The following is a 26,457-nucleotide window of genomic DNA, read 5'->3' as shown; positions in this document are numbered from 1 at the left end:
TTTGTATTGCATTTATTCCTGTCAGTTAACCTAACACAACATTTTACAACCTAAAAAGTTCAGTATGGTTCAACTTTAAATTAAAGCTCAGTGTAGAGTGACTCCACTTTGTTTCTTAGCTCTTCGGGCCTGGAATCCTGCCGTACCATTGTAACTTGATGCATGCAGATGGCCTGGTGACTGTGACACCCCGCAGCTTTGAAGCAGAGACGTTTGTAGATGGGCAGCGCATTACAGAGACCACCGTGCTTAGGAGTGGCATGAAAGTCCAGTTTGGAGCCTCTCATGTCTTTAAGTTTGTGGATCCCAGCTATGACCACAGCTTGTCCAAGAGGAGCATGGACTCTGGACCCATGGTGAAAGGACCGAGGAGTAAATCAGGGTAAGTTGTGAGGAATTACAGAGAGACAACTTGATGGTGAGCTTCCATCTTCTGATTCACTGAACCTTTTTTTTCTATCGACTGTTGAATTTAAATTGACAATTATTTTTACGGTATACATACCACCCAATTGGGAATGCCAGTTGTTTCCAGATGTGATATTCCTGCAGTAACTCCCACCTCTACATGCAAGAGGAGGAGACGCATAAATCCATGTAGTTTGTTTTTTTTGCCCTGGGATCTAGACCATATGCATCAGTTGCCTGGTTTAATCATTTGTACTAATTGGGCTTAGCCTCTAAGATCAGTTGATCTGGTGAGATTTTATACTGCTTCTCTTTTTTGCCAGTAATTCCATTTTGACTGGATTTGTTACAGATTAATATCAGTCATAAAATGAACAGCTGTCAGGGTTATGGTGTCTTTAAGAGCAAGCACAAGTCAGTGCGATATATGGGACATGAATATTAATTAGATTTGTTTCCTGTGTTATAAAGTAGAACCGTCCAATAATAGAAACAACTGTCATTGGTTCTTTACTTTAACTTAACATGCACAATACAGCATCAAGATGCAACTCTGTATTTTGTGAAATGCTTAATATTCATATATCCCTTAAACATCTGTGGTTTCAAGGGTACTCAGTATGTTTTAACTTTTTAAATACAACAGGCTTGATTTATTAGCAATGATAATGCTAATGATAAGGTCACGTGTTAGCTAACATTGTATCACATATTATGTTGTAACAAGTATGCTCTTTCTAAAAATATCCACTGTTAGTATTTAAAAATTGTATTATTTATAGAAATTAAAAGGCTTAAATTCATCAGTGGTCAGTGCTAATCTGAGTATGAAACATGAAATTTAAACTTCACTAAATTATTGTTTGAAAGAAATAACAGCCGTTTCCTGTCAAACTGTACAGCTAAATATTAGCTCACACAGACATAGATTAGAGCAGTGTTTAGAGCAGTATGTGGAATGCTAGTGTTGGCATGTGTCCATAGTTCTGACAGCCTGTCAGAGCCCTGATGTGTTCATGGGGATTGTAAAAACACAATACACAATTTTAGGACACCCCTCTTTCAGTTGGCTTCCTGTGCACAGTCTTGAGTTTTTGTTCATTGCTGAAGTTTGCCTTCAAAAATTCTGCTGTTCCGCAGGTTGCAGTAATCAGGACTGTTTATAAGATGCTTGATTCCAATTTTTTTTTCATTAAACTAGAATTACTGAATGTCTTGTTTTAGTTTCATGTTGGATAACTTCCTACAACACCATATGATTTTTCTTGTCTTCTGCACTCACTGCTTTGTCTAAGAGAATTATTTATTTGTGATTTGGAAATAAATACCAAATTGCTTCTGAAGATAATCTCGTAAATAAAGGAAGTATTTAAATTTTTGCCTATTATTTTACTAATTGGCTAGAGGAACAGTCATTATGAAGTGCAAAAGCTTACAAATTTAAAGCTTAACCAATTAATCAGTTAAAAAAGACAAAATCCTGAATGATGTGATCGTAGATTGTTTCTCTTAAATTGAATAACAAAGCACTTTCATTTCTTCACTTTACATACCAAATACTGTAGATTATAAGGCAAGTGGAAAACCTTAAAAAATAAAACTCCAAAGCTATCAACTCAAGCAAAGCTGCAGATGTTTTGTTATATAAAAAGGCACATTTAGTACATCTCGCATTATACCAGTCCAGCTCATTCCATTACATTGAGGTTATTGAAGGCCATGAGATGGGGAGTCTAATCTGATCAGGGATATTTCTGCAGTGTCCAGCTTTTCACTTCTGTTACTTGCGTACAACTGGAAGGCAGGTTTAATGCAGCCAGCTGTTTCAGAACCTGGTGCTTTTTGCATATAGTTACAAGAGCTTTGAAGAACTGTGGTTGCTGTCTGGGTAAGTAGGATTTCTGAACCTGTTTGGGATTAGTATATTCTAAAGATTGTACATTGACTTCAGTCCTAGTATGAAAATAGTGCCAGCCTACTCTGTTTTTCAGTTGATTAATTTACTCACTGTTTAGACACTGTTCTGAATGTTCAAATGTATAGCCTCAAGTGTGTCTTAACTGGACCCAGGCAACAAAAGATACACGGCTTATAATACATCAGTTTTAAATACAGTGGATTTCACTAATTAATACTTTTTAATGCTTTAAGTGTAAAGATATTATACTTTAAAAGATGTCAGTGGGAAACATTTCTCAAGGCCTCTTATATTTCTGAAAGGCATGATCCAATAATGGAATTGCTCTATGATACGAGTGCAATGCAGTAATCTGCAGAAGGACTTGCTGATTTGTGTTAGTTAAAGCAGGAGCTCAGCATTGTTCAGAATGAGTATAAAACACTGTACTGGGTGGGAACAAACTAGATGTGTGATGTTTTAGGAGAGGAGAATATTTTTTTATCTTGGCACATGCACCAAATATAAACTTATTTTCTTTGCTGTATCACTTTTAGCATACTAGCTGGGGAGAGAGAAAATTTGGTAAAAGGCCCTAACATGTACACATTTTGTCTAGAACACATTGTGCAAAACAGCCTTGAATACACTGAAGCTCATGCACTTTTAGTAACGTGGAGCCTGTACTGCCTGGAGGAATAATTTACATTTGTTTTAACTACGGCTCTCCCAATTAATTTTGTCTACAGTAGCTCAGAAGTAGATGGTTTTGAATTGAAGAGTTTGTGAGCTTCGTTTACAAGCAATACATAAGCGTTTTGTAGGCTCATCATTGAGCATGATGGTCCTGATCACTTAAGAACCTTCAGGCCAGTAATGCATGAATCTTCCCACCAGGTGGTTCAACCAAAACGAGAATATGTCATTTATTGGGAACTGTAAGCAGACGAGTCCATCTTTTGCTGAATTGAATGTGATGTCTGGATAAAAAACTTGACTGCTTAAATGTTTTTGCTCGTTCTAATACTGACAAGAAATTGGCAACAGTGGGGGAGCTTGAAATTCAGTTTAGCACTGGCACCGATGTAGAGAGCTATAGTAAAGATATAGATCCTACAATCAAGCATCCTGAGCAGGTCTGGAGAAGTGTCTTATAGTTGTTCTTTAATCCTCAACCTCTAGTCTTGCCACCTGTGAGTCTTAGTTGAGACTATGAAGAGATTTACCATTTGTTCTTATTCTTTTATATTTATATTCTTTTTTTAGATACATTTATATCTGGATTAGTCAACATTTGCATAGATCAAAAACGTAAAATCCCTCATCCCTCAAAATCATGACTGCTTTTTCCTGAAACTCCTTATTTAAATCACTAAGTGCAACTAGACTAAAAGGTTGTTTGCCAGTTGCTTTTTCCTAATTGTATGATACAAAAGCAGGTATCATCAATATTATGAAAAATCTCTGACATCATTTAAGAATAACACAAGCCAGAAAACAAATGGAAGCAGAGGGTGTGAATTTGAGACTGAGAACTGGATGCGCTTCTTTCTTTAAAGTTGTGTGAGTTAGGAACAAGCCATGTTGTTGAAACTGAAAGCTTGGTTTCCTTCTAGACATGGCTTGGGGAGAGCCTCAAAACTAAACCTCTTAGCCCCCAAATGAACTAGATGAGCTAAGTGACTCCCTCTCATTCATAACTTTTAGTGCTCTGGCCTGCTTTCAACATAGTTGCAGTAAGTCTACCACCTCTAGAATACAGAGTGTTCTAATTGTCCTCTTTTTTCTCATGTAGGAGTGTTCCCGAAACAACCTTTGACCTGCATGGGGAAATCCACAGTGGAGCGGCCCTCCCACCAAGCAAGGTACCTTATCTTTAAGTATTTAAGTATTTTTTATTTTTAAATTAAGGCCTTATGTTGCTGGGCTTCCCCTGTAAGCTTATTTTTGTGGTCATTACGTTTTCCCTAAGATTTTTGTTTTGAGACGTCACCTTATGATTACATTTGACTTGCTTACCTTACTTACACCTTACACAGCTGCATGAGAGGCAGATCCTGTTCTCCAACTGAATCAGCTGATTTTAACCCATTGCCTAAATTATAAAAGCTGCCATAACTTAGCTTTAAATAATCCCTTAAAAGTGTTTCCACTGCTGCTGATATCCCTATCTTGACCTAATTCTCATGTTATCGTGTTGGACAGATTTACACCCCATGTTTACATTTTGAAACTGTGACCTTTACCATACCTATTAGTCACTGTACCATGTTTTTGCAAGTGTCCTCTGTGCCAAAAAGAACATAAGTTCATACTTCAAACCAGTTTTCAATGAAAAATTAAAGTGTTTCTATTTGGCAAAAAGGTTGGATGTTGCAATAGAGGAACTATGGCCACTGTTAAGAGCATGTTTCAAGAGGTATTAAAGACTCAGATGAAAACCGTCTCACTGTGCTGAGCAGTAGAGGCTGATGGGATAATGACAGTGGTTTGGTCTGTGTTTTTGAAATGTGCTTTACTTGATTTCAATGAGTTGTCATGTATGCTTTTATAATTGTGTTAAAATTGTATAATTGTGAACTGGTGGTTGACAGAAATACCTTTGTACAGTGGACTTTACCCTTACATGACATCAAGCCTGACCTCATTGTCCCCTAGCTTATTATTGATTACTTAAGCATAAAGCGAAGGATTAATTAATCTGATTTACAGTGTTCTTTGGGGTAGTAGCCCAGTGTAGAAGCATTCCCATTTGTGTTCTAAGCAAGGATCAACTCCCCTGTTTACATGTTCCAATGATTGTTACACACTGTCCTTGAACATTAACTACATACGGTACAGTCTGTTGCTTTCTTATTTCACTTTCATGGCAGTTATATGGGAATTTTTTTCATGGTCAAGACTAATGCATTTTGAGTAATTTCATCTTCTTGTAACATTTCAGCTAAACTCAAAAGAATCAAATGGCACCTGGTGAAGTTTTTGTTCATTTCCCATGTAGGAGAATTAAAAATATCTCATTGTCAGTGAAGGTGGAATCAATTTGTCACAATGTTTTTGTAAACCTCAATTTTAGTAACCACAAAATTTAAATGTCTTTTTTTTTTCTCTAAAACGTCTCTGAAGTTTTTACTACTTTTTTAAATCACTAAAAACTTGGTTTCTCCATTACGGAAATGTTTTTGGTCACTCTTGAAAGGTTATGCAGAGGACTGTGTAAATCAATATAAATATCTAATCTTGCCAAGTCTGTAGGAATATAAAAAAAATAAAACTCTTTGTACAAGATTGATCATCACATCTGGCCAAACAGTGGAAAACCACACATGATTGCGAACGGCATATTTGTATTTATTGTTCATCAAATGCAGTAAAATCTCATGTGATGAGCCATTTGGACTAGAAGAAACCGTTGAGTTAGACAGTCTTCAATAAATAAAGCATAATTTATCAATTGTGCATACTCTAACGATGTATGTTGTCTGGATAAGAAAATTATCCTTAAAATTGTTTTTAATCAAGCTGTCATTTGTCATAGTAAAATTATTTTTATGTCTCAGATACCTGTGAGAAAATGAGAAATCTTTAAATTGATACAGAATCTGAAAATCAAAAAATAATTTAAATGAAAAACAGCATCTGGTAACACTCAGACCTACAGCATCATAACACTAGTTTAACATGTCCATTACATGACTTGCCAATGGGAAAAAAAGTGACTCACTATTTTCATACCACATCACACTGGCCTTAGGCAGCCCTGGTGTGGCTGGGATGTGCCAGTGGAAATGTGCACGGGAACAATTGCATGAAAATGACCTGTCAGTTTAAAATAAATAGAGGCAGACACCTGCCTGTTATGAGACACTCCTGTTTATCTTTAATACATCCTGGTGAGCTTACGAAAAACAAGGTCTGCCATTTCCTGCTTGAATGTGTGCTTCACGGTTAGTAGGAGGGCATCTTCTTAGTCTCTTTGGGATGTGACCTTTGTTGCCTTGATTTCAGAGCTCCGGAAAACTGGACATGGAACATTCAGGCCCCACATCTAACCTGAGTGAGAGAGGCATGGTGAAGCCCATGGTGAGGGGGGAGCAGCAGGATAACAGGTGAGAACAGTCTGGCTCAGTCTAGAGCATGTGGCTCTGCTTGTGAGGGATTGTTATTATTGTTACAAATGTGGTCCTGTCCTGAAAAGCAACCATGCGGACACCTAGGACAGATTTTAAAGTTGTTCTACCAAAAGCCACATTTCTTTTCTGATAATGATTTCGTGAACATAAAGTTGGTTCTAAGCAAGAGGGGGGATTTTAAATGCAATAACCTAGCAAGAGAAAAATTAATTTGTTATTCATTTAACCTTAGTTCTAGAAAATCAGTTGCACTCCATTAGGAAAATGGTTGTAGGTTTTGGAGGAAGAAACAGTGTTCAGCAAACAAAAATTGAAAAAATACTGATTAACTAACTTGTAATGGAACATTGAAGGATATACATAGTGTGCTAACCGGATACGTGTAGTTTGTTTTCAATTATTACATTTGTGGTAAACTGATATGAGCAGAATGGGGTTTTGTGAGCAGTGGTCACAAGACAACATATAGTCTTGGAACATTGTTTATAAAATATTGTGAAAGCTTTAGAAAAGCACACTTGCGAGAACCTTCTTTATTTAAAATTACCTTATCTCCTCCAGCAATAGAGATACCTGTGAAAACATACAACAAATTCTTATTCTACTGTAGGTACAGAAAGTGCAATTATGCTGAATAGTATCTTTGGGTAAAAGACTATTGTATGGTTATTATTTCAGAAATAATCAGATCCTACAACTGTTTCACAGCTTTAAAAACAGATTTTCATCTCCTTCAGAGAATTTGCAGTAAAAAATACATAGATTTTGCTGCCCAAAACTGCATTCAGATTTTGCTTCTAGATTACAGTTCATGTGAGCTATTAAATTCAATTAGATGTACTAAGAGCTAAGTGGTAAGTGTAAAATTAGATTTTTTTTATAGACAAACAGCAACATGACAGGATTGAATGTATTTTTAGCAATATGATTTCCGTGGTTGACCTTCCCCTGAGTATATTAATTATATCTACAAAAGCTGTCAAAGGAGAATAATATCTGTACCTCTTGAGCCTTTAAATATTACAAAGATACTTATGAAGTGAGGTGCAGTGGATAGTGTGACACTGCAGTATGATATCTGATCTAGTTTGCTGGGACAGTTAGAAACTGAACTCTCTGTGTGCTTTAACAATGGATAGAGAGGTTTCTCTCATCAATAATAGAGTGCTTTTCTAGCCAGGCCTGTACGGACCAGCTGTCCAATAAATGCTGTGATGTTTTAAAAAGGCCAAGTGGGTACGGACTATACTTCATGCCTAGGATTTAGAGATTTATGCCCAGGATGCTGTACAAGAAGTGCAGAGCCCAGCCCTTGGAGAGGTGGGCCTCTGTTGACAGTGGCATAAATGTGCTCTATGTCACCTGGTTCACTGAAAATCAACTCTCTCTCCACAGATCCCAGGATGGACTGGGGCCAGAATTGACACTACCGGCCAGCATCGAGTTCAGGGAAAACTGTAAGTAGCGGGCTTTATCACTTTGAACAAGCTCCATTGATATCATTAAACTGTTTGAATACCTGAGCTTACAATTAATTTTGATATTGTACAGTGCCATCTTATCAGGCTTACTGTTGTAGATATTGTTTTTTTATTAATTGACTCTCTCAAACAGAAGTATATACCTACACACAGACCTGAAAAGTGAAGTTCAAATGGATCTACAATACTTGGTAATATTTGTGTCAGAGATGCTGAACCATGTTTTAAATTTCTCTTTTTATATAATTATAACAGATATTCTGAAATGTCATTAGAATTTAGGATTTATTAGAAACAAAACAGTTCAGTCATTAAATATATTAGGGCTCTTTTCTGCCCGTGTTGTAATTGCAATGACAGCTTTTAGATGTGAGCTGAATCCTTTGCTTACCAGCTGAATGTCATTGTTCAGGTACACAATCTAGAAGCTTTGCCATCACTCTCAACATAATTGAAGCCTGCGTTACCAAGTGATTTTATTTTCTTGCAGCTGAAGATGCTTTCCTGTCGGCCATCATCAACTACACCAACAGTTCCACCGTCCACTTCAAACTGTCTCCCACATATGTGCTGTACATGACCTGCCGCTATGTGTTGTCCAGCAACTACAGGCCAGACATGAGCCCCTCCGAGCGCACACACAAGGTGATAGCCATAGTTAACAAGATGGTGAGCATGATGGAAGGAGTCATCCAGGTGAGTTGCCTGTTCCTGTTTGCTCATGTATAGTGTGCTTTTCTGCAGCTTGAGAGAAGGACAGTTATGCTGATCAGCTCGTGAAATTCCTTCCTTTTGGCTCTCCCACAAGTTCATTTCATTCATTTAGGATCCTTGTTTGATGTTGACAGCACCAGTAAAAGACCTTTTTATGGACACCTGTCTAAAGTTTCCCTTAATATTTAAAAACATGATAAATGCATGGCTACTTAACTAGCCATGTTTGTTGTTTACAGGTGAGGATTCAGATATTTCCAGTCTGGATTGGGTTTTTTCACCTGTACTTTTAAGTTAAACATGCTTAGACAAGTTAAACACTTGTTCTATTGTCAGGTTTCTCCATTTAGGCACATGTGCCTTAGGCTCTTCTCTGTATTGTTATTGTCCTATGCATTACAATTTTTGATTGCGCATAGTTCAGTCTTATACTTCTATTTCTGTCTTCTACTTGTTCTTCATTTTACTTCATAGTTACACATTTTATTTGAACCATAATTATATCTCTTCATTTCTCACTGCAGTATGATAGATATAGACAACAGCTAAGTACAGTGTTTAAGAAAAATGCATTACATTCAGATTTAGCTATAGTGACAGCACCTCCACAGTTCTCCGTAGAAGAGTAATGTCAAAACTCCTTGCTCACCAACACGTCAGATTTGCTACAATATAGAAGAAAGAGTTGCCTCATATGAAGTCCAATAGAGACTTTCCCAGATTTAATTTGTATACGTCATCGAAATGTGTTACTTAGTCTAATGAAAATTATGTTATACATGTGCTGCTATAGAAGTTCTGTAACAGCCAGGTTGATGTCTGGTTGGAGTGCATCACAGCTCCCTCAAACCAGAATTACATTCTGATCAGGAGAAAAAGTGTCTTTACAAGAAGCAATGAATCCTTATCACTCCCAGTCCTCTTGTGCTTTTTTATCAGTTCTATATCACTGACCTTTAATATTGGGTGATTTTGCTCTGTGAATGAAAGTTTGCCTCTAGATATCTTCGGCTTTTTTCTTGTTACTGGCCACCTTTTGTGATGTGAAACAAACTGGTGTTGCATCTCGCACTTAAAAAATAAAACTAAATTAAAAAAAATTCTCTTAATCAAAATATTATAGAAAAGTGGTCTTTTGTACTGTACACAGTACAGTTAGAATAATGTTGCTGCCATTGAGGCCACCAGGACAAAACACGCATGACTTTTCCCCTCTACATCTTTCATAAAACCTTTGCTTCTGATGTAGTGTCTTTAAACACCATAGATGAGGTGTTTGCTATTTGCACTTTTTTGAAGTTGTTCAGAAAGACAAAGATGAAAAATATTGCTGGTGCAATATCTGTGCTGCCTGCAGTTAAAATTGTTTTTAAAAAGCAGAACAAGAGGTCTCCCAGGAGTGAGGCTGGGAAGCATTGCTGTCATTAACACCTAGCCAACACAATTAGTTCATTTTTGTTAGATTGCTGGTGAAGTGTTCTTTCATATTCTCTGTTTTTCTAGTTTTGACAGGGGTGTTACATCCCATTCATTACTTTGATCATTTTTTTTAACTTCAGGATCAAATCTAACATGCCTTCATTCAAACTCAAAACGCTGTTCAGAGAGCCAAGTGTGTGTGATGTTTGTACATGCCTGTGAATCTCTTGTCCATGCCATGACTGTTGACAGTCTCTTTCTCTGTCCTGTTGGGTGTTGTTTCCCTGACCTATTTCTGCAGGAGATTGCCGAGGGGGATCAGGTAGGAATGTCTTCTGCCAGGGGTCTTGATCCTGGCTTGGTCAGCTTTGCTCCGTTTCTCATGCTTCTTTCCATCAGAAAACCAAACAATTCCAAACAAGCACACAACAATAATCCCTTTCCAACAGCTGGACTTGAAACAGTACATAACCCCTCATTCAGCAACTTGGAACATGGCGGTACTAAAACCTTTTTGACTGTGCAACTTTATTATTGGCATTCCATGTATTTCTGCTTACGGCACTTCAGTGTGGATGAGAAACAACCCAAGTTCTTTTGCTACCTTTTTTGTTGTCATTATTTTGTCTGTGGTTCCTGTTCTTCTCTGTTGCCGGGGGTGCAATGTTTGTGGGGGGGGGGTAGATGAGTGCCAAATACACACCAGCTGGCTTCTCAGAAAAGACAGCTTGTGTATTTGTTTATTTTCAGATCTATTTTTTGTTTTTGCAAACTGGGGGCTTTAACACACATGATTACCAGATACAGCATTCAATAAGCCACCTTTCCCATAATTAGAATCACATTTGACCTTTGTAGTAAATTTTGTGTTCCCAAGCTAAACATTATAATTATTTTTATTAAGAGAAGAACCGGTTCGGTATTCAGAAAGCTAGAGAACTTTTAAATGTGTACAGATTTTCAGTTCTTGTAACTGATTTGGGTGCAATTTTAGTCATTTTTTATGATTTTCAAAAGAGCTTTGAATGGCACGAGGTTGGGTGGTATGCACAGCTACTGGTTTTGACCTTGAAGAATGTAACAAAATGCAGCATACTGCACTTCAGAGTGCCATGTATGCATGTCTGCTTTGGCAATAAAATCAAAAACAGTCATCTGTCTTACTAGAGAGTTTTAATTTAATTCTCAAAGCAGGTGAGGGGTCAGTCAAGGGTCAGGGAACTGCTCATAAACAGTTTATTAGGTGTCGTTAAAAAATCAGTCCCTGATGGACAATCGAATATATATAATCAAATCAATTTTGGGGAATGTTTTGTAATGTTAATCCTCACTAAGAAATTACCTGGTCACTTTTACCAGGGGCAGTGAAAAATGAGGACTGTTATGGTATTGTTTTTGTTTTTAATGTCATCTCACTAATATTGTATACTTTGAATTTTAATCATAACTGGTAAATTCATTAGGGATAGATTACTCCTTCATCATATGGGATAGCAGCCATTTATGAAAAGTTCACCAATTCCTATGTGGTGTAATTCAGGTCATGTTGACAGCAATGGAGCAGGTCTCTTAGCTCTCTTCATGCAATGTTACCAAAAGGCATACGTGCTGGGAAGAGTAGTTATACTTGTCTAGTTATGGTACTACATATTTGAATTAGGTCATTAGGAGCTCAGCTTGGTTAAGAACATTAAAACAAGATAGCTGTACATTCTTGGATTGGGCAAAACTAATAAGAAATTTTACATTTTATTTTGCCTAACTCATCTCATCTGTAGTCCATTCTCAGGAGAGGTGTGTGATACATAGCCTGAAATCAGCAGAGCCCTAATGTTGCGTTGACCTGTTTTCTGTGCTGCACGCAGTCTAGTGTTCCTCTCAAAGCAGACGAAATCTGGGGTGTGGCTGTGAAGCCGTGTCTGGTATCTGGGGGATTAAGGCGTGAATGGGGCGCTGGTCTATCCCTGAAGAGCTGATACTGGTTGTAAGGTTGTTTTGGATCTCTCCTACCTGACATTCACTCTCAACATTTTTTTTTGTTTGTTTTTCTGGACAGAAACAGAAGAATATTGCTGGGGCCCTGGCGTTCTGGATGGCCAATGCATCAGAGCTGCTCAACTTCATCAAACAGGACAAAGACCTCAGTCGCATCACCTTAGACGCTCAGGATGTCCTGGCCCATTTAGTCCAAATGGCCTTCAAGTAAGACACTTCTATAGCACAGTTCAGTTTACTCTTAATTATTATTGAACGTGAATAAAAAATATGAGAGATTGCGTATGATTGTTTATATTGCCATATACAATTCTGTAGAGATCAAACAGGGTAGGTTAACTCAATTATGAAGTTTTATAAGGGATGAAATATGGGCAGTTGCAGGATTAAAGAATCCAGGTGTTCTATGTTAGTGCTCTGTAATGATTGACTGTGCTTTTGAAGGACCTTGCTTGCGTGTTGTTTATTGGATATCTGTACCTCATACCCCTGAGGCACTGTCCTCTCCTCTGGTAGAGGGAGGAATGAATGTGAACAATGTGGTTTCTCTTTCCCCAAGGTACCTGGTGCACTGTCTGCAGTCTGATCTCAGTAACTACATGCCTGCTTTCCTAGATGATCCTGAAGAGCAAAATCCACAACGTCCTAAAATAGGTAACAACAGCTTATGGTATATGTCAATGTGTTCTTCTAAGACAATGAAAGCTTTTTGCTCCATTGTTAAATTTGCACTCTTTTTGTTTCATCTACCAATAGCATCTGATTTTTTAATGTAACAAATGTATCATGCTTATGCTTTGAAACTTAGTAGAGTTATAGACTCTGTTTAGTCATTCTTGAACCCTTTAAATTGACCATAGAGTGTCTTATGACAGTTAATGTAAGGTTCATTAATTGTACATGGTAGTTATTGCAGGTAGAAATAAACTTAGATGCATATCAGTTTGAAGGGTTTATTTGTAAAAGCACAGCATTTAAAGTGAGACATGTTATCCTAAACCTGTATGATGCACTGCCAAGATCTCATAAAAAATAGTGTTTAGTTTTGATTACCAATATACAAGAAAGCTGTAAAACAGCTGTCTTGAACTGTAAAGGAACAGAAGCTTTTTAGTCTTTAACAAAGAAGACTGTTATGGGACCTGATTCAAGTATTCAAAATTCTTAAGGGCATTGACAAGGTCAGTGGACAAAGGACTTCTTCAGATTCTACAGTAAAAAAATGTACACATGGAAGTGCAAAGGGTTGTGGGAGTCTGAAACAATCTGACATAAAGCTGTTATTCATGTTTCCTTCTGGATGTGTTTGATTGCGAATTGAATCAGCAATTTAATTTTAGAAATTAGCTGAAAAAAATCAAGCTAGTTAGGTTAAATGGTCTCGTATGTTCATTTGGTCCTTTAAAGCTGTTTAAAGCGCATAGAAGTTGGCCAAGGCAAAGACTGTATTCTGCGTGGACCAAGAGCAGCTGGTCCAGGTCCTTAGCTGGAGTTTGACTTTTGTTTAGGTCTGTTGTTTTAGTCATTGGGTGTCTGGAATTTGAATAATTGGATCCTCTAAAACTCCCTTACATGGGAGTGTTTGACAGAATACAATTCCCACCTGTGTCTAGACATTGTTTTTACAGCTTAAAATGGAGAAACAAATTAAATTAAGGACAGGCTGGAGAGATTTCTGTTTTGTGAATTTATTACCAGCTGTATACATCTTATAGCATGGCATTCCTGAAACCAATTCAGAAAACTTTTAGTCTAATTATGATACTAATTCATTTTAGGCTTGTGATTTTAGTTGACACCAAACCCAGAGGACTGGCTTGTTAAACAGACACAGCTTCAAGCATATTTTAAAGAGAGGGAGCTCAGTCTACAAAAATGTATTTTTTGTAATAATAATTTCTAGCTTTTGTATTGTGCTTTGCATCCCAATGGAACTAAAAGCTCCTCTTACATAAGAGGTTACTTGGCTTCTTTGGATGCACAGCAGAAAGGTTTTGGCACTGTTAGATTTAAAAGAAGATATTTCATTTTTATTAAAGTAATTTCTCTTGTGAGGTCCTCCTCATTGACCCCCACAACATCTGTTTTGCAGAAGTTGCTATTTCGGTGAGGAGATTTAGATTTGGTGTGGTTCTTTAACCTGCACATACACACTTCATTTACTCTATAAAAGCTTGCAGAATGCATTTTGTATTCTTGCTAAGGGAGCCCTCTGGTGGGAACTTTCATTTATTACACAAGAGTCCCTCAAGATGTATTGTTATTGAAGCACTATGACAGAAAAGAATGTAATAAAAAATCTATATGGAAAGCTTTGACTAAGTAATATTCTTTTTATTAGTCTTGCATAATACTACAGTATCAGCAAACCTTTTGAGGAGAGTTGCATTGTAGCAGTACAGACCTTTGTATTTTGACTAAAGTGGAGTTTACTGCACTTACCTTTAGCAAGGAAAGACAGAGCTGCTGAAAGCCAAATGGTGACATTACCAAATATGAAAGGAAACTGCTTTGCCAAGATTTGCCAAGATTCTCAGTTTCATCAGAGTTTGGCTTCTATGATGTTATCTTGACATTAACATCTTTCTCCTCCCATGACAGAGGATGTGCTCCACACCCTGACAGGAGCCATGTCCCTGCTGCGCCGTTGCCGTGTCAACGCTGCCCTTACCATCCAGCTCTTCTCCCAGCTCTTCCACTTTATCAACATGTGGCTCTTCAATAAACTGGTCACCGAATCCGACTCGGGCCTGTGTTCACACTACTGGGGGGCCATCCTTCGCCAGCAGCTCAGCCACATTGAGGCTTGGGCTGAGAAGCAGGGCCTTGAGCTCGCCGCCGACTGCCACTTGAGCCGCATTGTACAGGTCTGCCTCAGGGAGGAAACACCCTTCCAAGCCTCCGCTATGTTTTCTTCCTTAGACGTTAGCAGCAAATCATATTGACTTCAGGCTTGGAGAGAATTTGAGCTGAAACCCCCCCAGAAGTACCTCCTTCTCCCAAATTAAAAAAATAATAATTTTGTGTGGCTCTAGAATAGTATGGGGGTAGAATTGTCTCTACCCTCTGTAGCTTTTCTCCATTTTGTGTAGGGGAAAAAAGCCCAAGTTAATTAGAATTATTTTAAGTTATTAAGCACAGATGTTGTGAATGGCAGAGTGGAGTGAGTGGACTCTTGTGAGACCAAATATTTGTGCTGGAAATGTATTCCTTTTTGGCAAACTAAAAGAGATATGAAATGAGTGTTTTTTGTTTTTCGAGGAAAATATTATTTTGGAGACCCCAAACAGAAGTTTTTTGTTCTTTGTCAAAGATTGTGGAAAAGTTTAAAACGATCTTCAAACAAAGAAGTAGTTTGTTTTAGTTACATGAAAGCAGGAGGACCAAAACACTAGAGGACAAGCAAAGACTACCAAAACCTCAAGGTTTCAAGTCAGTAAAATATATATATATACAAAAGCCTGTTCTTTAGTTTAACACTAGGTATAAAACACCACTGGTTTAATACCAGTGAGGAGCCCTGTCTCTCAAGGTATTAACATATAGGATTAAAAAAATGAACAATGATGATGTTTAGTATCATGGACTATAATCAGACATATTTTGAATTTGACATAGTTACAATTATGAATGATCACATTATTAGGGAACTTATTTAATTCTGAATGCTAAAAAGTGCCAGGACTTGACAAGAAGTTCTGGTATGCAGAAATCAAAAAGTCAGATGTAGCATTATTGTCTAGCAGACAGAACTGGCCCCACTTCAAGTTCTGATTTAAAGTGATTTTTGTATTTTTTTAGAATTAAGCCATTAACACAGTGCTTGACACAGTTATTTGTAAATGGTATACAGCTTTTTTTCTGCTTAACAAGAAAATAGAAGATTGTAGGTATTTGTTTTACCTTTTTTAACCCAATTAAAAGGTCACAAAGCCAAGTAATGTTTAACAACAAATTTAATTGCTTGTCTTGAAGTAATGTTCACCTTTTGAAAGGTGGTACTGTCATCCACAGTAGTTACATATTTGCAATTTAAATAGGCGTGTACCAGTCCTAGTGTCATCCTTAACAAAGGAAAATTCAGGATAATGAAAACAAAAACACATCAGAGTTGTTGAATACGGAATAATAATGAACCATTCCAGGACTCACTGATGCACGTACATTGACCATACTTCTGATTTTTTTCTTATGTAGTTCATTAGTATTCTTATTAAAACATCTTTATTTCAACATTAAACTTTTTTGGCGCTTTTCAGTTTTTCAAACTACCCCTTAATTTAATCTGATCATAGTGTCAAGGTTACTGTGAATAGAAAAGGCATGAAGTTAAGGCAGTAGATATCTTCTCTTGATGGTGAAAAGCCTTTTGCATAAGAAAATAGATGCACATGCTGTAAGTGACGCAGAAAGCATCTCCCCCAGACAGCAGCTGCAGTGTGTGTTTTAATGTTCACCCTTTTATCTTGTAATGGCTTCCCTCACTGACTCTCTGGTACCTTTGTTTTCTGTTCATTCATGCAAATAATGGGTGGAAGTAAAATCTCCGAAGGGCAGGGTGTGACCAGGGAGACAGTACAGGCATTGTGCAGTTAATAACTACCCTTTTTGTAGCAACATTACCAATTAACTAATGCTTTGCTCTACATTATGTGGAGACATAAATATTAAGGCATAATAATAGTGATTTTTACTATTACGCCTGCTTTGAGAATGTAATGTCAGAATCTAATTAGCTTGTCTGGGTTTGACAGCTATTTTTGGTTGATTAATTAATTTCATTAATATTTGTTAAGAGAGTTGGGAAAAATATGTTGTTTGTTAAATTTTCAGGCCACAACTCTCCTCACCATGGATAAGTACGCCATGCAGGATGTTCCCAGCATTCATAACACCTGCTTCAAACTGAACTCCCTGCAGCTTCAGGCGCTACTGCAGAATTACCACTGTGCCCCAGATGAGCCCTACATTCCTCCTGTAAGTGTCTGGCTAGTAACCAGGATGTGTAAATCAGTTCTGAGCCAGATCCTGATTTTTATATATTTTTTATTCTCATCCATTGCTCTTGTTTCCATTTCACCTTTGCACTTTTTCTCCTGCTCTTGTTGCTGTGGTCTGCAGTTGAAGACTGAGAGTTTTGGAAATAAAAAGGTTAATAAATGGTACACAAGAGCTTTGCTAGATATGTATTAATTCTAGCCAAATGGGAGTCATTTGATTTTTTTTACAATTGTTTTTACAAAATTCCACCTTTAGGAACAAAACAGCACTTGTGAAACTTGTAAATAGTCAGATGTGTTTTCCATAGTTGCTACCCTGTAGAAATGAAAAATGTCACACACTAATCAGACTCATTAGTAATAAGTTGTTAGATGTCTCTGAATGAGAATGTTCACATATTACTCAACTTTCCAGACGTATATGTTCTCTCCTAGCTATGTTTGTCTTCAGTGATGCAAATGTAACTGGCCGTTCACCTAATGTAGCCTCACAGAGCTTTTATATGGCCTTGAACACATTATAGCCCAAAGTATATTGCTTTGAATGTGTCAGGGCACAAGTCACAATGTTTGTAATTGTAAAACTCTGGAATCCATCCTTTTTCACACCAATTTATCCAGTACTGGGTCACAGGGTAGCTGGAGACTATCACTGCGTGCAACAGGTGCAAGACAGGATACACCCTGGACCTGTCCATCACAGGGCACACACAGACACAAACACACATACTCACACCAAGGCCAGTTTTCCCAGAAGCCAATTACCCTACAAGTATGTCTTTAGATTGTGGGAGGAGACCAGAACACCTGTAGGAAATCCATGCAACAACCACTCAAGGAACTGCACCCAGGGTTTCAGCAGTACTAACCAGTCTGCCACTGTGCTCGCCCTGTAGAATCCAGACTGGTAGATATTGCATTTACTAGTTGGTCTTAAATTGATATGTGCATTTCCAGAATTATCTTTTTTATGACATGATTGTAGGGAATATATTTCAGTCCTGTAGGTGCTGTGCAAGATCTAACAAGCATGCAGCAAGCTACTTTACCCCTGGGTCTGTGAATCCCTCTTTACTTTTAAATAGCTCCTTTCATAGTGCATTGCTTCAATGCATTTAGGAAGGACAAAACGTACAAGTACATGTAAAATGTCTGCAACAAAAAAGGCAGATGAACATAAATATGAATATAAATATATTTTAAATATAAAATATACAAGTAGTGCATATATATCAATAATTGTAACCAAGTACAAGAGTATACTAAAATACATAAGTGAAACTCGTGGCAGCCTCATCCAGTAGTGTGCCAACATTAGGAGCTTGAATCCACAAGTGGCAAAACAGTATCCACTTGGACTGAAACTATAATCCCCAAGATACAAGACTCAAGGGGTTTGATTGAGAATATTTTTAAATCATTCATTGTAAGCAATATTAAATGGGCACAAGTTAGCATTCGGAATTTGACACTGTAGTTAGGAGTTGCAATCAAAGAAATAACTGGAACATCGGATCAGTGGCCCTCTGCTATCTGCCAGCCCTAACCAGTGTTTGCTGTTTCAGGAGCTGATTGACAACGTGGTGGCTGTGGCAGAGAACACTGCCGATGAGCTGGCACGCAGTGATGGGCGCGAAGTCCAGCTGGAGGAGGACCCCGACCTGCAGCTCCCTTTCCTGCTGCCTGAGGACGGCTATTCCTGTGATGTGGTCCGCAACATTCCCAACGGTTTCCAGGAGTTCCTGGAGCCACTTTGCCAGAGAGGTAAGCAGTCTGGCTCCTTCTTCTGACCGAGGTACTCATTGTCCTTCCATTTGACTTCTGGGCTGGAGACAGCAATTAAACACACTGTAAGCTGGAAACCACAGACCCTGTAATTGTAGAGTTCAGATTGAAGTCCAAGTAGTAGGGTCCTTTGATCTATGTAATCAGTTGCTTTCAATAATAGCTATTATTTATGTCTATTCCTCTCAGCAGGTTTCACAAGACGTTTTGAGCCGAGTTATTCTTTGGTATACTTGCTCTCCCCAGACCGGGCTCTTTAAGGTCTGTTCCCAGTGTTAAGAGTTTTATCTCTTTGATGAGATCTAAGAAAATATATCCTGTAAAGTAGCCAGAGTTTGATTTTTTTTATCTTTATAGAAACAGCCTCACAAACTCAGGATATTTACATGACAAAATCTGCAAAAGAGCCAGAACTGTATTTAACTTTACAGAAATTACCTCATAAAGTCAGGATATTTCAATGTGCAAATCTGAATTAAATCTCAAACATAGATATCAGTCTGAGAGTGTTTTTTGTTTTTTATGTGCTGAATTTTACAAAATTGTTAACTTTTACCAAGCTTGATCGGTGTTTGCATTTTGGTAAAAAGCTTACAGCCTGAAAAACCAAACACAAAATCCGTACAAGATTTCAATTATTTAAATCTTTATTGCATTGGAACATTTAGGTAATTTGAGTTTGTTATGCACCCTATATATAATTGGCAGATGCCCCTCTCCTTCCATCATTTGTTCCTCAGCATCCCTCCACCATTGTCACTGCCCTTGGAGCAGTGCTTAGCTGGCTGTTCCAGCTACCCTGAGGTCTTGGCCAAGCTGTTGACCCTTCAACCAAATAGATTAGGGACAGCCAGTGAATGTCTGTAATCCCTCTTTTTATTCAGTAGACTATGCGACAAACATGACTGACTGTTTTCTGTTCTCTGTGCTTCATCAGGATTTAGACCTTTTCCCATTCCCCATAAATCCATACTTCTAAAATATTATGGGATCTGTGATGTCCAGAACAAATGTGAATCGTTACAAAATCGAATTTATTCTTGAGGATATCCAACAAGGTTATGGCATTCTATCCATGAGTCTTGTGTTATAAATAATATCTCCTCAGTTTTATTCTGAAGGAAAATTACGGTTGAAGCAGATGGAAAAGAGGCTAATATCTGTGTGGCTACATGTGATGTAAAGGGGGTTTGTTTTTCTCTATCAGGTTAAGTACAGTTTGAACAGAGGAGTGGACACACCTGCTAAGCATTGCAGGGCTCGGGCTTGTTCAGTGTTGCTCATTAAGATAGTCTTCGCTCTGTCAGACAGTGTTCCTTCTCTCAGGGTTTTGCAGACTGATTCCTCACCCTCGCTCACCTGGCACCTGGACCATCTATTTTGAAGGAGCTGACTGTGATAGCCATTTTTCTGCTGATAACGCAGATCTGGTATGTATGCCAATTAGCAATTCCCTCGTGTACAAAATGATATCTGCCCTTGAGAGTCTTGTCATATTGAAATATGCAGCAGTGAAATTCAGACTCTGCAGCTGTTACAAAATACATATATATATAAATAAAAGGGAAGCATTGACAATCACTTCTTTATCAGGTAGCTTGGTTTTGTGTATGCAACTCCTTAAGAAAATGGTATCGTAGGAAAGCTTGCTATTGTGCTACATGAATACTGTATAAGTGCTGTGGAATCTGTTTTGCAGATGAGAATTTTAAAATGGAAGGGTTCTGTATATGTACAGAAAGGAAGATTCTGTCAATTCAGAGTTTTTATGATCGAGTTAGACACATGAAGGGGTCTTTTGTGTACTCTCCAGAATCTGAGCTATATTTTACAATATACCCTTTTGAGATTCTGCCCCAAAGACACTGTGTATGTCCATAACAGATCCGTAAAATAAATGTTTATTGTTAATAACAGTATGGAAAACCGTAATGTTTGCAGTAATGCAGAATTTCAAAGTGTAACTGGTGTTTTTTTTCAAATTATAATTGGGTAAAGTTCTTGAAGTGGGTATAAAAAACATATTAATTTGAAAAACAACATTTTGTTTCTAAAGGCTTAAAAGTTATTGCTAAGGTAAGTGGGACAAAATAGGTAGTTCCTTGAAGATGTTGTAGAAATGACCAGTATATGTTTTTCAGTTTTTAAGTTTCTTGGATCATAATTATATTCTGACATATTTTTATCTACTGTTAATGGAAAAATGGTATGACATTTTTCCTACTTTGATGAGCACAGGTAACAGATCATAATGTGTACGGTAACACTTTTTCCACTTGGCTAAGCTGGTTATGGTAGTGGTTTATTTATCCCAGATTTAAAGTTGATGGGTTGGTTTATACACTGACCATTTTTTGTTTTACTTTTTATTTCCTTGGGCTTTTGAATGTGCAGAATATTTGGTGAGTGGAAACGTGGAATAGTGTTACAAAAGTACTGACAAATGTGCTGCTTGTTTTATGGCATTATTGCACACAGAAATAGTGGTGTAGACTCAGAGCTCAGGGTAAATTCTTCAACCTAGACTTTTGAATCTCCAGAATGGTTTTCAGTATATCAGCATTAAATGAAACATCAGAACTGCATTAAGAGTTGTTGTGAAAAGAAAATTAGTGAAGTTAAAAGAGCCAAAGATTTAATGGATCATATTGCTAAACCAGACAGTTCCTTCCAAGCATTCCTGCATCTCTTCCAGCCAAGACTTCTGAATTGTGTGGGTGATTTGGGATTCTTAAGTTTGGTTTTGAAGAAAATTGCGCCTGGTGCAAGATAAATGTTCAGAAAGAACATAAACAAATAAACATAAGCAACTGTTGTTATTGTTTGAAGTCCTACAAGCATGAGTCTTGAGACCTTCTTTTCTAACTTATGGAACCCCCTTAAAATGTGTTCCAGCACACTGGAATGACACTTTAAGATGTTCTTTACATTCTGGAAACCTACAGTAATCCCTTCTGCCTTGGAAGTAGCACCAGAGCTGTTTCAAAAAGCAAGAATGCGCGTTTAACCAAATAACTTTAGTAAACATCTGGATTTTCATTTTCACATAGCAAGATTGAATTGTATCTGGTTAAGGAGCTTTAGCAACATATCCTTCTTTTCTTAACCTGCTCTAAGACAGGTTATGTCAGACTTAGTCTGACTTTAAGAGCTTGACTTGTAGACCAATCAATCCAACATTGTTGACCAAAAAGGGATCCAGTGGACATTAGAACTTTGTGGAGAGAAAGTCTAGAGATCACCAAAATCACATGCAGTTCACTGATCATTTTTATTTGAAAGATATCTTTTCAGGAGGCAAAGTATACTTTACATTCACAATATCTTAAGCCCGTACGTTGTTAATATTGCTTGTCATAGCTCAGTATTAAAATAAACTCAGACTATGTTCAAAGGGTAAGATTCCTTTTTTACTGTATTTTTACTGTATAGGTCTTCGGTAAAGTGACATTGTGTCATGCAATGAGGAAAGTGGTGTTTCCACTGAAACAGTTTTTGCGATCATTCGTAAAGTTACCTGGCCATATTGTACATTAGTGAATGCCATCAAATAGGGATTTAAAGTAATAGCTGGTTATATTCTCATATATACTTCTATCCACTGTAACTGAAGCTTCTTTTCCCTGTAACTGTGCATTGTGAACTAAACATTTCTTGCAACATTTCCTAATATAATTGGTGCTTTGGACTGCACAGATATCTTCATTCAATTTTGTTAGCAGAAAATCAATTCACAGCATCAATATACAGTTAAAAAATAAAACAAATTTTATTTTTCAATGTGTGCCCCTACAATTGGAGTACCTAGACTTCATTCATAATGAATATTTTCCATCATTGCATTGTGTCCCGTCTTATACCAAAATATGTATGAGGCATGTCACATTGCAACGTGTACTTGACTCTGTGTCTCTTAGTCTTTGTCTAAGAGAGTATCCTCAGACAGAGCATGTGACCTCATTAAGAGTTCCTCCCCTCTACTGGTGTACCTCCATCACAAACCACACTTTAATGACCTTACATTCATCTTGATCAACAGAGTGGAAGAGCATATGTTTTTCTAATTTAATTGCAGGAGATTATTTTTTCCCCAGTTATAATTAGGTCACATTTTTACCTGGTTTAAGTCTTTCAAGCTTGGGGGGAGTCACTTATATTATTTGATTCACACCACAAAAATGTTTTGGGGGAAAAAACAATATCCCAATAAAGGAATACATTATGTATTGTGTTGATGATGATTCTTCCTCCTTTAGTCTTACTCTGCTCGTGCTTCTTCTTGTTGGCTAAAATTAGGGAACTTTCATTCAGAGGTTTGCATTACACTATATTGTATACTTCCATTGTGGATGATATTCTGGTCCAGCAAATGCATAAATTACTGTTGCATGAAATCAATATTGTACAACTATACAGTGACTTTAAGATGACTTCCACTTCAGTGCCGTAATAATGTGAATTAAGTAATCCCAACACGTGTGCTTATGCAATTTCTATAGTTGTCTTATCTTGAGATATCTTTCACATTCAGTTTGTCTGTTCTTTGCCAGGCGACTTCTCTGGCTTTTGCAGTGGCTGAAGTATATATCTTCACAGATTTGGTCTCATCATTTTCTGTAAAGAGTCGTAATACATGGTAATTGCAAACTTTCTAGAAGTATAAGTTTCTGTAGGGGAAGAGTTATGCAAAATTATGAAAAGGACATTTTCCAGTGCCTTTGAAATCCAAACCCATGGGCAAAAGCACATGAAATTTGGCAGGATTGTGTCAGAATGAAAGTTACTCTGGCCGGGTAAACGGTTTGGTTGCCATATTCCATATTTTAAATATTTTTAATTCAGTTTTCAGATTTGATGTTCTCTCAGATTAGTAGGTTTGAAACTTAGTGGGAAATGTCCAGCCTGTTTGAAAATTTGCATTGAAGATCGGTAATGTGATTTAGATACCGTATGTCTTTGGTGCAAAACATTTGAATGATTCTAAATAGGCCAAATAAGTAAGAATTGATATACAGTAGAACTTCTATATCAGACTTATTCATGGTAACATGCTACCTTATGCTAACTAACATGGGTTCCATGAACCAGTCTAATTGAAGAGTTTTAATCACCCATGTAGAAATGTACTCAAATGGGCTGGACAAAAACTCGTCGTCTTTCTAAACGCCTATCGTGATTTCTGTTTCTTAAGTTTCTGTAATTTGAGGATCTGCATTGAAATTTCTGGATGTGATAGTTTGCATAACTGTTATGTAACATCATATTGTCCTGGAGAGGCTGTGTAGAAAGACCCAAGTGCACATTACTGAGCAAAGTTCATTGCTCTTCTTTTCCCAGTTAGGCTGTCTGTGGTGCAGTAGCTCCATTAAGTGGGGAAAAAAGACTTATTTTATATTTATATATATAAATATTTTAGGGAAAGTAGAAAACAAAGTTTCATCTGGAGTGTTTCCAAGGTTTGAAGCAAAAAGAATTTCACATAGGATTATTTATTGATTTAATTTGTTTGGAGAATCCGTTTTATGGGGGCAGTTCTGTGATTCTTTAGTAATCTTTCAGTCTGATAATTGAGAGTGCAGCTAAACTGGGGATGAGAGGACACATCCCCAACAGAAAGTGAATTGTCCAGTTTGTTTCATGGAATGTGGTTGAAACTCTGAAAATTGCCATTAAAGATGATCCAGTAGATGTTGTTTTCTTTATTGTTTCTTCAGTCTAAATGTACAATTTTCTTTTATTTTTCCATCACTAAGCAAATGCGTAAGGAGCCAGAAGTTGTAACTGTCACTCTAAAGAAGCACAATGGAATGGGACTCAGCATTGTTGCTGCAAAGGTAAGGGGCTTTTTCCATTGTAACTTAAATTGCAGGGAGTCGGTTGATGCAAACATGTCATGGTTGATGTACTGTTACACTGTGTTACTGTACAGTAAATAGATTAGAATACTCCATATCATCTCCCCTACTAATTGTATTAGTTGATATTACTTTGTCTCTGTAGTTTAATATTTGGCAAAGATTGAAAGTAGTGTTGGTTTGTCGATCTCTAAAGGTATGATGGCAAAAGCGAAATCCTCCACTAATTTAAATGTTGCATTTAATTTTGCAAAACGGCTTTAACTTGATCATTTGAGCATTGTTATAGTTGTTGGTGTGAAATATTCTTTGCAAACCATCTTTAATGTGGAAGTTCACATGATACACTAGTTGTATAGCTAGTTGATGCTATAGAAATCATTACGTTAATGGTGAACCTGCAAATTCAGTTATTTGTACCTTTGATGTGTAGAGTTAGGTTACTTAATTATTATGCCTCAGTCTAAACATGTGAGTCCTGTGGACCCGTTGTGAAAAACACCCTTTTCTAAGCCAAGTCAGTTTCTTTTTATGATCGTGATAATTTCCTAACGAGTATCCTTCAGAATGATGAATGCGGGAAAGAAGCAATGCAGCCTGTATACTTGATCTGGATATACTTGCAAACTGGGGTACTGGTTTTGCATATAATGCATACTTTCTGTGAGTACTGGTTACATCTTGCCACTGGAATATATTGGTGCATGGTGCAACTCAGGTGTGTCCAGAATGTAGTACTGTATGTAGGACATACTTAAAGCAGTATGTCTTTTCTGCTTTAAGGTGCTATATGTCTTCATACCGGGAGCACATTTTGTTTGGTGTTGACAGATAAACTGGTACAAGTGCTTCTCAAATCATTCTCTCTTTGTCTTGTCAGCATGTGAAAAATAAGACTTTGTCTTTTTGGGCAAAATAGGTGACTTATAGGAAAAGTTTGACTAAGAATTTACCTATGAAGTTTCTTTATCACTTGTGCAATTCTGGAGGTATCTTGCAGGTTTAAGCTCTGTTTATTGTAGTACTGTCGTAGATTTAAGAAACTGTGTCTGTTTATACAGAAATTCTTTACATATTAGTGGTTTAGTACAAAGTGCTCACCAGCTCAATTTCACATAAAAAACGAGTAAACAATTTCCTTATCACTTTAAATACATGAGCTCTCTATTTATTCTCCAGAGAGACCAGTCCAGTATGTTGAACAGGTTTCATAATCGGCATTAAAAAGTTCTGTTTCGTACTTTAGTTACTGGAGTTTTAAATGGAAGACTGAAGGACAAATGGTTTTAAAATGGAAAACAGATTAAAACTCCTTTTTTTAATGTTATTTGAACATTTGACCTATAAAAATAGGTAAAGTGATAGGAAATGTATCTGATGCTCTAATACCGGAAGTTCTATCCATTTGTATCACAACAGACCTTTAATGATTTTCCTAAAAAATGCTGGCCTGTTTCCAGTGATATAAATTTTAGTTGATTTTGATTTCTAAAGACAATCATAGAGGAATTAAAATGCACTAATGGTTAGAAAATATTATTCAATGTAATAAGTGACATGTTTGTAAAATATCATAATTCCTTAAACAAAACAATATATTCTATAAATTCAGAAGATCTGGGTGATCCTTTTTAAGAGGCCAGTTAAAATGTTTCTTTCATCACTGATGCACACCACAGAGCAAAAACATTCATAGAGTTGAGTAGATAGCATCTCTCTAAGATTGCTAAATAAGAAGCAGAAGCCCACAGTGTTTTGTGGACTTTGTTT

At 37.1% G+C, this 26,457-nt stretch overlaps 1 protein-coding gene across 21 annotated transcripts in view; it reads left to right on the top strand.

Moving 5' to 3' along the window:
* The window catches only part of afdna (afadin, adherens junction formation factor a), a 165,036-nt gene that overhangs the window by 95,749 nt on the left and 42,830 nt on the right, over window positions 1-26,457 (top strand). For 13 of the 21 annotated variants that reach the window (XM_088625053.1, XM_088625062.1, XM_088625054.1 and 10 more), the window contains 13 exons: window positions 120-382; window positions 4,101-4,170; window positions 6,314-6,414; window positions 7,834-7,895; window positions 8,410-8,615; window positions 10,354-10,374; window positions 12,109-12,254; window positions 12,607-12,701; window positions 14,649-14,914; window positions 16,881-17,024; window positions 18,613-18,811; window positions 20,159-20,262; window positions 24,586-24,666. In XM_088625053.1, the coding sequence (XP_088481179.1) occupies window positions 120-382; window positions 4,101-4,170; window positions 6,314-6,414; window positions 7,834-7,895; window positions 8,410-8,615; window positions 10,354-10,374; window positions 12,109-12,254; window positions 12,607-12,701; window positions 14,649-14,914; window positions 16,881-17,024; window positions 18,613-18,811; window positions 20,159-20,262; window positions 24,586-24,666 (1,758 nt within the window). The remainder of the gene's footprint in view (window positions 1-119; window positions 383-4,100; window positions 4,171-6,313; window positions 6,415-7,833; window positions 7,896-8,409; window positions 8,616-10,353; window positions 10,375-12,108; window positions 12,255-12,606; window positions 12,702-14,648; window positions 14,915-16,880; window positions 17,025-18,612; window positions 18,812-20,158; window positions 20,263-24,585; window positions 24,667-26,457) is intronic. The other 8 variants (XM_088625059.1, XM_088625073.1, XM_088625056.1 and 5 more) reach the window with 1 other exon arrangement.

Source organism: Lepisosteus platostomus, chromosome 3, assembly GCF_059453375.1.
Source record: "Lepisosteus platostomus isolate fLepPlt1 chromosome 3, fLepPlt1.hap1, whole genome shotgun sequence".
Taxonomy (NCBI): Eukaryota; Metazoa; Chordata; class Actinopteri; order Semionotiformes; family Lepisosteidae; genus Lepisosteus; species Lepisosteus platostomus.
The sequence above is the reverse complement of the archived record's forward strand: the minus strand, read 5'-3'. Positions and strand labels throughout refer to the sequence as shown.